This window comes from Myotis davidii, unplaced genomic scaffold (assembly GCF_000327345.1).
Source record: "Myotis davidii unplaced genomic scaffold, ASM32734v1 scaffold1476, whole genome shotgun sequence".
NCBI lineage: Eukaryota > Metazoa > Chordata > Mammalia > Chiroptera > Vespertilionidae > Myotis > Myotis davidii.
In genome coordinates this window covers 4,192-17,790 of record NW_006287253.1, presented here as the reverse complement: position 1 = coordinate 17,790, position 13,599 = coordinate 4,192, and the positions used below count along the sequence as shown (strand labels likewise).

The 13,599-nt window shown below is 54.9% G+C and overlaps 1 protein-coding gene across 5 annotated transcripts in view; it reads right to left on the bottom strand.

Annotated features, from left to right (window-relative positions):
* Positions 1 to 827: 827 nt before the first annotated feature.
* RRP1 (ribosomal RNA processing 1) overlaps positions 828 to 13,599 on the bottom strand; it is a 15,074-nt gene continuing 2,302 nt past the window's right edge. The window contains exons 3-14 of one of the 5 annotated variants that reach the window (XM_015560818.1): positions 12,612 to 12,697; positions 10,857 to 10,918; positions 8,478 to 8,607; positions 8,315 to 8,379; positions 7,903 to 8,084; positions 4,973 to 5,049; positions 4,297 to 4,394; positions 4,034 to 4,053; positions 3,065 to 3,178; positions 1,337 to 1,509; positions 1,151 to 1,233; positions 828 to 1,090 (exon numbers count right to left, since the gene is read on the bottom strand). In XM_015560818.1, coding sequence (XP_015416304.1) covers positions 1,174 to 1,233; positions 1,337 to 1,509; positions 3,065 to 3,178; positions 4,034 to 4,053; positions 4,297 to 4,394; positions 4,973 to 5,049; positions 7,903 to 8,084; positions 8,315 to 8,379; positions 8,478 to 8,607; positions 10,857 to 10,918; positions 12,612 to 12,697 — 1,067 coding nt within the window. In that variant the 3' untranslated portion in view covers positions 828 to 1,090; positions 1,151 to 1,173. The other 4 variants (XM_015560817.1, XM_015560819.1, XM_006759003.2 and 1 more) reach the window with 4 other exon arrangements.

Below are 13,599 nucleotides of genomic sequence, written 5' to 3'. Positions count from 1 at the left end.
CAGTCGACTGGTTGGCAAGTCGCTATGACGTGCACTGACCACCAGGGAGCAGACACTCAATGCCGGAGCTGCCCCCTGGTGGTCAGTGCACTCCCACAGTGGAGCGCCACTCAGCTGACCAATGGATGCCAGACACAGGGCTCTCGGGCTGCTGCAGCCCAGAGACCTCAGAGGAGCAGCAGCAAGCCTACCGCTCAATGGCGGTGGCAGGCACAGCGGGGCCAAGATGAGCAGGAGCGCAGGCAGGAGTGGCAGGCGGCATTGGACTGCCGTTTTTGGCCCGATCCCCTGATCCCTCAATCCCCCACAGGCTATGCCGAGGGACCCCATGGTTCACGAATCTGTGCACTGGGCCTCTAGTAAAATATAAACACTATTCAAGAGCCGGCACCTGTCATTTCACCCCACCAGAAACCTTCCAGCGTGAGCACACAGGGCAGGACTCCCATTTCTAAGAACGTGTAGCATTTTATTTACAGCCGCCCGCTGCGTGGCTAGTCCCCTGCCTGATGCCAGACACAGGGCTCTCGGGCTGCTGCAGCCTGGAGACCTCAGAGGAGCAGCAGCTAGTCTATGGAGCAATGGCGGTGGCAGGCACAGCGGGGCCAAGATGAGCAGGAGCGCAGGCAGGAGTGGCAGGCGGCATTGGACTGCCGTTTTTGGCCCGATCCCCTGATCCCTCAATCCCCCACAGGCTATGCCGAGGGACCCCATGGTTCACGAATCTGTGCACTGGGCCTCTAGTAAAATATAAACACTATTCAAGAGCCGGCACCTGTCATTTCACCCCACCAGAAACCTTCCAGCGTGAGCACACAGGGCAGGACTCCCATTTCTAAGAACGTGTAGCATTTTATTTACAGCTGCCCGCTGCGTGGCTAGTCCCCTGCCCTGCCAGGGAGGGTGGTTTGCGGGTCCTGCCGGACCGGGGTCAGCACAGCAGCAGCGCTCTCGGGGGCATGGCTGAGTGAGAGCCAACCTCAGTCAGTGCTGACCTTCAGACCGTCCCGAGTCTTGGGAGCATGGCCCACTGTCCTGTTCGCTCATTCAACACAGCGCAGACTGGGAGCAGTGGGGAGACAGTGCTGTCCTGCCAGGGATGGGCTGGCCACGTCATTTCTTGCTCTTCCGTGTCCACGACAGTGCTGTCCTGCCAGGGCTGGGCTGGCCACGTCATTTCTTGCTCTTCCGTGTCCACTTCTTTTTCACGTCTGGCTCCTGGATCCCAGGCACCTTTGCCAGACAGTGCTGTCCTGCCAGGGATGGGCTGGCCATGTCATTTCTTGCTCTTCCGTGTCCACTTCTTCTTCACGTCTGGCTCCTGGCTCCCAGGCACCTTTGCTCTGGCCCCTGCCCGAGGCTGCCGCCGCCTCTTGCGCGCTCCTCTCCCACCACGGCCCCTGAGCTGTTCCTGGGGCGCAGTGGGGTCAGCCCCTGGGCCCTGACGCTGCCTCTTTCTCTCTAATCTGGAACTCAGGTCTGCACGTGAGTCCTCCTGTTCGCCTCTCCCTGAAACAGCAAGGCCACATAATGAGGTGCGTGAAGGCCTGGGCTACTTCACTTCAATGCTGACCGAAGGTGCCAGCCCAGGGCGGCAGAGGACACGAGAGCACCTGGCACAGAAGCACCGACAGCCTCAGGAGCAGACACGCACCAGCAGCCGGGGCCCCGCACAAGTGCGGACGTGCTGGCTCCTGGTACCAGAGAGGCAGCCTCAGAAAGAGCAGTGAGCCCAGGATCAAGGCAAAGACATGACAGAGGAGGCGGGAGGGCCCAGGCTCAGTGCACTGGGGCTGGAGGTGACGCTGGTCAGAAGGGACAGGCTCAGAAGCAGGGCCGGGAGCAGGGAACAGCCTGGTGCACCAGAGCCACGAGATGGCATTTGGGGGCCGCTGGAGTAGGTGCTCGAGTGGGCCCTGTGCCTGCCCCAAGGCCCAGATGTGAAACATGAAAGGCGGGGCCCTGGCCAGAGCAGTGGTGAATCGAGAGACACTTCAAATGGCACAGCCCATTTCACTGCAACAGGCAGCCCCATGCCTAGGGGTCTGCAGTGGGTGCGGGGCCTGGGTGACAGTAGCAGAGTCGTCCTTAGTGAGGCTGTCGCATTCTCACCACAATTGTGTGGACAGCTGAGGAGGAGGGAGGAGGCAGGGGAAGGAAAGCCTCTAGAATCAAGGAGAGCGGTGAGGCGAACTGGTCTCGGGCGGACACTGAGGATGAGGAGTGGATGGATCAGAACCCACAGATGCACAGAGATCAAAGATGAAGAAGGATCAGGAAACAGCAGCACAGACTGAAACTGCAGACAAGGAGAGCAGGGAAGAAGGCAAGTGGCCCGGAAGCCAGACAAGCCGAGTCCCGGCTGCACCGGGCAGCCTGCTGCTGCAGGGCATCTGGTCCAGGGCACTCATGGTGCTGGGGCAGCCAGGGCAGGCAGGAGGGGTCACGCCTGGAGGCCTCACCCAGGAGACATGGCAGGTGTGTTCCCATTACAACAGGTGGGTAAGGCCCACCACCGTCTGCGGGCACTAGTCCTACCTGTCTCGTTCTGTGGCTGGGATTTGGGCAAACGCTTCTTGGCCTTCCTCCCCTTCCTCCCTTCCCAGAGTCGTCCTTAGTGAGGCTGTCGCATTCTCACCACAATTGTGTGGACAGCTGAGGAGGAGGGAGGAGACAGGGGAAGGAAAGCCTCTAGAATCAAGGAGAGCGGTGAGGCGAACTGGTCTCGGGCGGACACTGAGGATGAGGAGTGGATGGGTCAGAACCCACAGATGCACAAAGATCAAAGATGAAGAAGGATCAGGAAGCAGCAGCACAGACTGAAACTTCAGACAAGGAGAGCAGGGAAGATGGCAAATGGCCCGGAAGCCAGACAAGCTGAGTCCTGGCTGCACCGGGCAGCCTGCTGCTGCAGGGCATCTGGTCCAGGGCACTCATGGTGCTGGGGCAGCCAGGGCAGGCAGGAGGGGTCACGCCTGGAGGCCTCACCCAGGAGACATGGCAGGTGTGTTCCCATTACAACAGGTGGGTAGGCCCCTCCACCATCCGCGGGCACTAGTCCTACCTGTCTCGTTCTGCGGCTGGGATTTGGGCAAACGCTTCTTGGCCTTCTTCCCCTTCCTCCCTTCTTGCAGTCCCCTGTAGGCTTCTTCTGGGACGTCCTCCTCAGGGAAAAGGCCTGAGGACCAAGGCAGACAGAGGTCAGGGCTGAGGGCAGGCCTGTCCAGTCTGCTCCATATGGCCCAGCAAGCAGCCCCTCCCAAGCTTGTGCCAGGAGGCCCTGCTCCACGCCCACCACAGCTCAGCTGGCCCGAAACCCTAGTCGGCACCATGGGAAAGAGCCCGTTCTTGGAGCACATAGGATGCCAGGCCTACTTCTTTAAAACGCTTATGCCGGGAGGGGCTCGGGAGAGCTTCCTGGGCAATGATGTTCTACAGCTGGATGAAAGGCTCTGCACCAGTCAAAGCCCACAGGTGCCCAGTCTCCATGCTTTCACTGGATGTAAATCTCACCCAAGAAACACTGGACTTTAATTCATAATGGGCATGGAGTATTTACGGGTGAGGGAGGGAGGGCTCAGTGGGCAGATTCGTGATAGGACAAGGACAATGAAATGATGACGACAGAGTCGAGGTGGTGGATATGCAGGCCTTCACGATAAAATCCTTTCAACTCTGCTATGTGTGTAAATATTTTTATAATGAAATGTTGGCGGGGAAAATGCTACATCTCCTATCATAAACCTTCCAGAAAACTGTCTGCAGAATAAACCGTACCAGTTCCATCAGCCACACACCAGGACATGGAGTGGTTTGCTGCAGACCAGCAGCCTTAGCATGCTGGGAACTTACTAGAAATGCAGGTTCCTGGGCCCAGGCTGCCCCAGGCCCAGCACTGACCTAAGATGAGCTGCAGAACCCCAGCCCCCTCTGTGCAGACTATTCATGCTGCGAGGGTGAACCTACGAGCTCCCACGCTCTCCTGAGAGAAGGGGACAGATGCCTTCTCCCCGGGGCCGGTCTCAGTGCTCACCTTCAGCGAGGTCCTGCAACCTGCAAGAACAAGAGACAGTCACTCCCCATGGCTGTGGCTCCCGGAGGAGGAAGGAGGCGGAACAGAGAAGGCACCCCACAACCTCCAGCCTCCTGCCTCCTGTGCGGGCAGCACGGTGGCCCTCGGTGAGGCCCCTCGCTACCTGCACTCTGAAGCGGAGGACTGCCCCCTTGCCCACTAGCTGAGGCCGCCCGAGAGGGAAGGGGCAACCCCAGGGCAGTGGGAAGAACAGAAACACTTACTTGCGGATCACTTTGTAGAGACGCTTCCTGTTCTGAGAAGGGGTGCTCTGGTGACTGGCCATTTCAAACAGCTTGTTAGCAACAGCCTCGTAGTCAAACTGTTTCACAAAGAGACGCCATGGAGACAGTGTCGGTCACTGCCAGGTGCTGCCAGAATGTGAGCAACTACAGAGAAGCACCTGGCCCACAGGACACACCTGCTGTCCCTCAGCAAAGGTGACTGTACAGCTCACTCCAGGACAGCGCCCCCCCAAAAAAGAGGGGAGCCTCTCTGTAAATTTAAATCCTCTGATAGCCACATGAAAACAAGGAAAATTAATTTTGATAAATTTTATTTAAATCAAGGTATCTAAAATCTGACTAATTTCTCAAGTAATCAATACTGAGAAGTTGTAAGTATTCCACGTTCCCAATGCGCCTGGAATCATAGGTCCTCACTGGCCCCAGTGCCCCAGGAGGCGGTGGGCAGTCCTGGGGCTGGGCGGCTGAGAATGGTGAAGCCTCTGAACCCCGTCTCCAGGTACCCGGCCCCCTACCCCGTTTTCAAGGACTTGTGCTCTGGCAGACGCAGGGCCCCCCAAGTCTCAGCCAACGGCTGCCCTCCCCGTCCCTGACACCTCCCCCTCTCCAGCTCTGCCAGCTCCCAGAGGAGAGAGGCTGAGCCCAGGCCACCCACCTGAAGGACGGCGCCTGTGCTGTCCTCGTCGTCCTCGCCCTGCTCCTCACCCAGGCCCGGGTGAGCCCCACGGGAGCCTAGGATGAAAGAGCTGCATCAGCACAAACAACTGGGAACCAGCCCTCACTGCCCAGAGTGCAAGGTGTGGGCTGTGGGAGCCCACAGCACGAGACGGGGGACCCCGACAGCCTCACGCTGAGGGAAGTGGGGCCACCGCAGCCTGGAAACAAGGGAGGGGCCCCAGAGGATGTGAAGGCCTGACCGGTCCTTGAGGAGGGAAATAAAGAGGGAATTATGAGTGGCGTCTTAGGTACATGTGGTGCCAGAGCTCTGGACGCGTGGGAGAAGGGCAGACGGTCCAGCCAAAGGGTGGGCCTGTGGAGATGATGTTTCAGATCATTTGGGGCTTTCACGTCACTGCCTACAGAGAACACTGCTGGGCCACAGGTGGCCATGAGGGCAGGTGTGTGTGGCAGATGAGGGCAGCGAGGCTATAAGCAGGCACAGGTGGGCAGGGGCAGGCCTGTCAGGAGACTCCTGGGTCTGCCTGGGCCAGGGCCACTCAGGTGCTTAGAGTGAGAGGGAAAGGGAGGGACAGGTGAGACGCAGGGTGCCAGAGAATGTGCTGGAGGCGGAGGTGGGGTGTGTGAGGGGGTGCTGACTAACGAGAAAGCCAAGGGGAGGGAGACGTTAACCCCTAATTTATGGTCAAATGACCTTCCACAAGGGCGCCAGGACCCGCCAGCGGGGAAGGACAGTCTCTTCAGTCTCACAAGCAAAAGAGAAGCCGAGTCTTCCCTAACACTACATACAAAAATTAGCTCTAATGACCCACGACCTGCAGATAAGCCTAAACTAATAAAACTCCTAGAAAAAAACAGGACCAAAGCTTCACAGCATTAGACCTGGCATTGAGTTCTTGGATGTTACACAAAAGGCACAGGTAAGAAGAGAAAATACAGACAAAATGGACTTAATGAAAATTTTTAAATGTTGTGCATCAAAAGGACTATCGATAGAGTAAAAACAACTCACAATGGGAGAAGCTATCTCCAAGTCACACATCTGGTAAGGGGCTGTATCCTGAATATATAGAGGACTCGTAAAATTCAACAAAACAATCCAGTGACAAGTGGACAAAGGACTTGAACAGACTTTTCTCCAAAGACATACAAATGGCCAACTAGCACATAAAAGGATGCTCAACATCACTAATCATTAGGGAAATGCAACTCAAACCACAACCAGATACACCTCACACCCATGAGGACGGCTATCAAAAAACCCAGAAAATGACAAGTGTTGGCGAGGATGTGGAGAAATGTGAACCCGTGTGCACTGTTGGTGGGAATGTAAAATGGTGCAGCAACTGTGGAAAAAGTACAGTGGTTTCTCAAAAAATTAAAAGTAGAATTAGCATATGATCCAGTGATCCCAGTTTTGGGTATAAACCCAAAATAACTGAAAGCAGGGTCTGAAGGAAACACACTGTAGGCCCCACCCCAATCTGATGCTGGTGGGTGAATTCAGAGAAACGTGAATGGATAACAACAAAAAAGGGTACGGACACAATGGGAAACAGCCACTTTGTACAGGAAGCTTTGGGAAATGTTGTTTACTGCAGTCTGCCTGAAGTCAGGACAAAACTGAACAAGCAAGATGAGTTTGTTCCTGGCCGGGAGCTCAGTTGGTTAGAGCATCGTCCCGATAAGGTTGAGGGTTTGATCCCCTGTCAGGACACATACAAGAATCAACCAATGAATGTACGCATAAGTGAAACAACAAATCCATGTTTCTCTCACTCCCTTTCGCCGCCGCCCACCTCAAATCAATAATTTATTTTACAAATAAAGAAAATAAAAAAGACGAGTGTGGTGCTTTGGAAAGTGTGAAAGCTGCTAGTAGCCTCTATTCTCCTCCATCAGAAGTAACTGAAATTAAAGAAGCTCTTGCAGAAAATCCAGGACTTGTCAACAAATCTTATTATGAAGATGGTTGGGTGATCAAGATTACACTAAGTAACCCTTCAAAACTTGAGAACTAATGAGTGAAGAAGCATATGAGAAATGTATACATCTACTGAGGAGTGAAAATGGAAAGCCCGCTAAATAAAGTAGCATGAAACAACTTTAATTGGCAGAGTTGTTTTAAGTTAATGGTAGACAGATTTTTAATAGCAACTTTTAGTAATACCATGAAAAAAGAAATTACAGCAATACTATTGGAAGAAAATACCCCTAACTTTCTAATGCTTGCAGATAAACACAATGTGCATCTTTTCCCAGCATCCTATGATTTTTAGACTAGGCTACAATTAAAATATCAAAAATAAAGTTTAGTAACAAAACATTCAACTTCATTAGAAAAAAAAAGCTACACTGTACACCCATGCTCACACAACAGATAAAACCTAGAAGGAATCGGTGTCCATCCACAGATGACTGGATAAGCAACATGTGGTCCATGCACACAATGGAACACCATTCGGCCTTAAAATCCTGGCACAGGCTACTACATCCATGATCAACAGAGCTCCCTGTCCTGGTGGAGTCGACATCAGTGGGAAAGATGGGCCGGGACAATCAACAGTGATTTATGTAACTAGAAGCGGGTTATGCCAGGAAGTGAGACAGCAAGGGAGGCAGGCGAGGGCTGGGAAGCTTCGCTTCAAGCAGGGTGGTGAGGGGAGGCCCCCGGAGTGACAGAGGGTGGAGGCCAGTGAAAGAGAGAGGGCCGGGGAGTCAGGATGGTGCACAGGGAGCGAGGGCCAGGAGAGTGAGGGACATGGTGCCTGTTTTTCAAGGACACGTTGGCCATCAGGCCAAGAACAGACTTTGGGGGCAAAGGCAGAAACGAGGAGACCAGACAGGCCCAGGGCAGGTGGCACAGAGGGGACAGACATGTCATACTGAACACACAGTAAGCCTCACCTTCAGGTGGCTTCTTGGACGGCACGCCCTGTTCCTGCCCACCATCCTCTGACATCTCCCCCTCTTCCTCCTCGTCCTCCTCCTCCGCCTCCATTTCATTCATTAGGTCTTCAATGGCAAGCGGGGCCTGTTCCACAATCGTTTCAAAGATGCCTCGGTTGATGTTATGTAGAACCAGGGAGCTGAACGGGAGGCAGGCACGAAGGCAGGCGTTAGGCGGGACCCACAAGGAAAAGACCAGCTGACTCCTGTGACCATCTCTCCCAAACCACCGGCCACCAGCCCCTCTGGTGATTTGTCATGTGGACACAACGCGTAACCTCTTCCCCAAAGGGAACAGCAATCCCCAGACAGCCCCCAGAAGAACTCGGTGTGAAAGAAGAGCCGGCAGGAGGGAGCCCCTGCCACTTACTCCTTAGTCTGGGCAGCGATTCTGCAGAAGGGCTCGATGAACTTGAGGTTCTGGTCTGCCGTCAGCTGCAGGGGAAGTGAAGCGGAAGCTGCCTCAGACCCTCGTTCACCAACACCCAGCTCAGCTGCCCACCCTGCCCAGCCCACCGCCCCCGCCCCCTCACCTCGCTGGCGCCCACTTTGGCCAGCTCCTCCAGGAAGATCTCGATGAAGTGACTCTTCACCCCGTTGGGGGCCTGGCTATCGGGGAGCAGGATCTCCGTTGTCAGCAGCTCCAACAGCTGCTCAGTCTGTCTGAAGAAAGAAAGGAGCACATACAGCAGCAGCCGGGACAGGCACCAGGGCATGGTGTTCTCTCCCTTTGTCACGCAGACACCCGGCCCTCCAGCACGCCAACCTGCAACCCCACGCGGTCCTCCAGGACAAAGGACCCTGTCAATCACCGATTCGTGTGACCTTCCCAGCATCACAACATGTGGCCTGACTGAACTCAGCTACAAAGTGCAAGATGTGTGAGCACTCACAGGCCCTCCCTGTCCCGAGTGCAGGGAGAGGCTTGGGGCGACAGGAGGCGAGCACCACCTGCTGTCTCGCACCCCTCCCTGCTGTCCTCGCTGGGAACTGCTCGGGAAGGCACACCAGGACACAGCAAATGCCAAGGAAGGAGATGGAGGCCACAGACGGGGATGAGCTTGCTCCCAGGTGCTGCTTCACCAAGTACAGGGCCCGTAAGGTCACGACAGACCGCTCCCTGGCACGTTGGTTTCAGTGACCAGAGGCCTGGGCACCCAGGTCAGAGAGCTTGGAGACCCACCTTCAGGGTCTACAGGCATCTGAAATCCTGGGCACCTGATGACACACAGATCTCTACACCTGGCTGGAAATGGGCATTCTTTAAGGGGCTGCCCGGATGACCTGGGTGTGTGGCAACAGGAGGGATTCACCAGTTGGGGAAGGAAACGTGGGAAAAAGGAGTCGAAGCCAGAGCAGGTGCAGGAGGCCTCCTCCCAGGGCTGCTGATCACGCTAACGAACACTTACCCAAAACAAACTGGTCACAGACACTGTGTCAGGACAGGGAAGGGTAGAGAGGTCACACCAGCACCGGTCACCCAGGCAACGGAGGCCAAGTGCTTCAACATGATCCCTGCACTGAACCACTAGTGAATGAGGACGAAACCACCTCCGTAATAACAAACCAGTAAGAAGTTCACTGAAGTCAACCGTCCCTCTAACACTGGATTCCACTTCAGTCACTAGCTACTACGGGGGAACCCACAGCCCAAGGTCCTGAAATGAGTGAGACCCCAGGCCTCAAGGTCCCCTTGGGGGCTTAGGGATGACACCACTCAAAACCAAAGGACTCCTACCCCAACGTAAAGTCACCCACAAGGACGCGAACAAAAAAATATCAGCTAACTAGAGTCCAGCTCCTGGTGATCTTCTTTCAGGTGGGGAAAAAGGGGGCAGGGCCAAGGTTTTGCTAACTGCTCTCCAGAGGTAAAAAGTCCTCGCATACCTGGGGCTGTAAGCTGAAGGCGCTGGTTCAGTAGCTATTCTAACATCTGGGGAGTGGTTTTAGTATCCACCTACTTGAAATTAACTCCTTTAATGTACACTTTTTAATTATAAATCAATTCAAAATACATTGTTTCTAAGCCCCTTCCCTCCTGTCTTTCCCCACCCCTGCCCTAAAATCATGCAGGATGTTTCTGGTGCATCCTCAGTAAAATAAAAAGCAAACTGCAGATGTCATGTGTGAATGATACCACTTCCGTACCATGTGCACAAAACAATGCAGCATCTTAAAAAGTGTCTGTTGGAGTTAAAATCCCTTTCTAATGCCTTATAAATTCTGAGTTCCTTATACTGAACATGTATCACTCTCAAAATTAGAAAACAATTCTAAAGAAACCAAATTTTAAATTTTTAAAAGACTTAAATGTGAACATTCAGAAACCCACTTTGTGTGGTGGCTCTGTCTGCCCTCCACCCCCGAGGTAGAAACCAGCTCCGCATCAGCTGGACGCACAGCTCCAGGCCAGGCGGCAGGACCCGCACTGCCTGGTCCCAGGAGGGGCTGGGAAGAGCTGAGCCCCAGCAGAGCCCAGCCCACCCACTGCAGCAGAGCAGCTCTGCCCGTGCCCGCAGGCATGGAGGCCCCTTGCCGGTTAGGGAAACAGACTACCCCTCCACAGCGCTACTGGCAGAGGGAGAGCTCTGGACAAATTAAGTATTTCCAGAACCCGTGCAATGGTCATTGACAAAAGAGCTAATCACAAACACACAATATTTTTTATGTGAGAACTCAATGCTAATTCACAACTTACCATCAAGGTTGAAAACAAACATTTACACGAACTCACACAAACTATAATTTTTAAAACACCTTCACTGTAAGTGCCATCGTGTCACTCTCTAATGTGAAGGCTGACGTCTCCTTTACGGCAAATAATTAAAAGAGCCCGTGAACCCAATCCCCCAGGGACAGGAATCGGGACTGGCCCACCAGCAGCAGACGCAGGACGTGCTGTGAGTACTGACCTTTCCTCCCATCCCCGCGTTTTCAGGGCCGTCAAGGACTCCTTCAGGACCATCCGCATGAGCTGTGGCACAAGGAGGCCCCGTTAGTGGTAGCGCAACCCAGACTTCCCCAGGCAGCCCCTGTGCCCGTGGTCGTCTGCGAGTCCCAAACACACAGCCGGCCCCGGAGCTGCAGGTGGACAGAACACCAAGCCCTCAGAGCCCGGGGGAGGTGTTGCTGCCCAGGGCTGAGACGCCCCAACTTCCCAAACACACCGGGAAGTCAGGCTCCTAGAGGAGACCTGGGGAGCAACTGAGGCACACGAACAACAGCGGAGGGGGATGGGCCTGCTGCAGGCGTGAGAACGGGAACGAAGCACAGGCGCCCAGCGGCGGCAGAGGCCGTGAAAACTGGGCCCGACAACTGAGAACATCTCCCCCCAACAGAGCAAAAGGTTTACTGTCTGATCTCCATGCAGTAAACTCTCCCCTTGAACCTCATCATTTACATCGAGCCCAATGCCTGCCCCACAACCCCCCGTTCCCCAGTGCATTGCTCACAGCATTTCTGGCCCAGTGTTCCTGCCTTCTGCATACTGACCCCACATCCCGCTGAGGGTCCAGTCGTGGTCAGAGGTGATAAGACAGTACAGAGCACTCCCAGCACCAGGACGCCTGTCCTACTTCATTTCCAACCTACAGTGCCATCAAAAGGGGGCTGTGCTGCTAGACCTGGTCACAAGGGGACCTGGGAAATGGGCCTCAAAAAGCAACCGAATCCATCCTAGCGAAGCGACTGCACCTCAGGCTGCGTGTGCTGATCACACAGAGCTCCCCCGCCTGATAAACCTGTATTTTGTAAAAGTGCAAAGCCTGGCCCCGCCCTGCTCCTCTGCCCATTGCCTTCGTGTCCATCCTCTTTGCCTCCTCAGCTCTCTGCCGGCCCACACTTCAGCGTCTGCCATGCGGCGTCCACATGACCCTGAGCCAATCGGAGCTGATCTGAGTGACAGAATCACACGTGAACTGCTGCCCTGAGGGGACGCGTCCTCAGTGAGGCTCAGCCACTGCCCTGTACACTGTGCCCAGTGGGTCACCTGCTCTCAGACAGCAACACTGTCCCTTCATCTGGGGACTGTGCCAAGTCCCAGTGAACACCACTTAGTAACAACACTATAGTTCAACACGGGATGGGGGTGGCGAGCTGTTTCTAAAGGCAAATCAGTAACCTAAATTCGCAGGAGGGGAAAAAGGGATCCTGCACACGACAACTGTATCGCTGCCTCCGGCTGGAAGAAGCCAACTTCAAGTGCTGGCATCCAGGCTCCCAAGGGCCTCCACTGACGGCACGAGCCCCACAGCTCCGCTGGCATTCATGGCTCTGCCGGCATTCACAGCTTCCCCACAACCCTCCAGGAGGGCAACTGTCACCCTCCTCCTCTGAACTGAAAGCCTGTACGGTGTTTCAAGGACTGAATTCTGTGCCTACTTGCCAACCTTCAGAGACAGGTCAAGTGCTGCACAATCCTAGGCATGTGCACCCCGAACAAGACCTAGGCTCCTGAGCGACCACCAGGCTTATGGGTCAGTGGTCAGGGTGGCCGCACTGACCAGAAGCCTTTAGCTCTGCCCTGTTGGGGCGTGAGGCTCAAAGGCCAGACCACTCCATGCTGCACCCCCAGCACCCCCTCCCCGACTCTCTGGGTGCTCACACCCGCTCCCCCCGCCACTCTGGCACCGCAGGGGACCTGGCCGAGCGGCGCGCTGCTTCCTCACCATGTAGAACTTATCCAGGCGCAGTCTGTCTATGCCCGTCCACTCGCGACTCATGGTCTGCCAGAAGGTCTGAAGGAACAGGTGCTCTGGGGAGGAAAACAGGCCACAGGAGAATCATGGAGGAACCTGGAAGCCAGTCTGGGAAGTGAAGTGACAGAATATGAAGACACCTGGTCAGGGCGTTGTGTGCAACTAGCCTCTGCCGTTCTCAGTCTGCGTTGGCTGAGCTGTGAATCTGGCTTAGAAATGGAGCGGTGAGGAGCCTCAGAAAGAAAAGCAGAGCTCACCCACAATCTGACCGGCAGCCACATTCTCCGAAGAACAGGTGCAAAGGGCACGCAAAGCCACCAGCAAGAAAGGAGGCTGCTCAGGCCACTTCCTCCCCAGGCCCTCGGCCTCCCTGTGGCTGGGCTGAGGCTCTGCTTGACCCTTTGCAGGACCTTGCCACTTGCCCACTAGCCATACTAACCAATCAAATGCAAAACCCTGCTGATAATGGCTACGCCAGAGTGCTAGGGGATGGCCTGTACCCTTCAGGCACCTGTGTTGAAGCTCTAACCCCATACCTAGAAACACTTTATTTGAATACTAGAGGCCCAGTGCATAAAATTCATGCAGGAGTAGGTCTTCCTTCCCCTGGCTGCTGGCACCGGATTCTCTTTGGCACCCAAGACCTGGGCTACTCTCTGGCCGATGGCAGGCACCTGGGACCTGGGCTTCCCTGGCAGCCCCGGCTTCCTTGGGACATCTGGTCTAATTAGCATATTACACTTGTATTATTATAGATATGGTCTTTAAAGAGGTAGTTAAGATAAAATGAGGGCACTGTGTGGGACTTCATCCAATCAGACTGCTGTCCTTACAAGATGCGATCAGGACACAGACACGGAGGGGCAATCACGTGAGGACCCAGGGAGAAGACAGCATCTTCATACCGAAGAAAGAGGCCTCAGGAGAAACCAGCCCTGCCCACCCCCTGACATCAGGA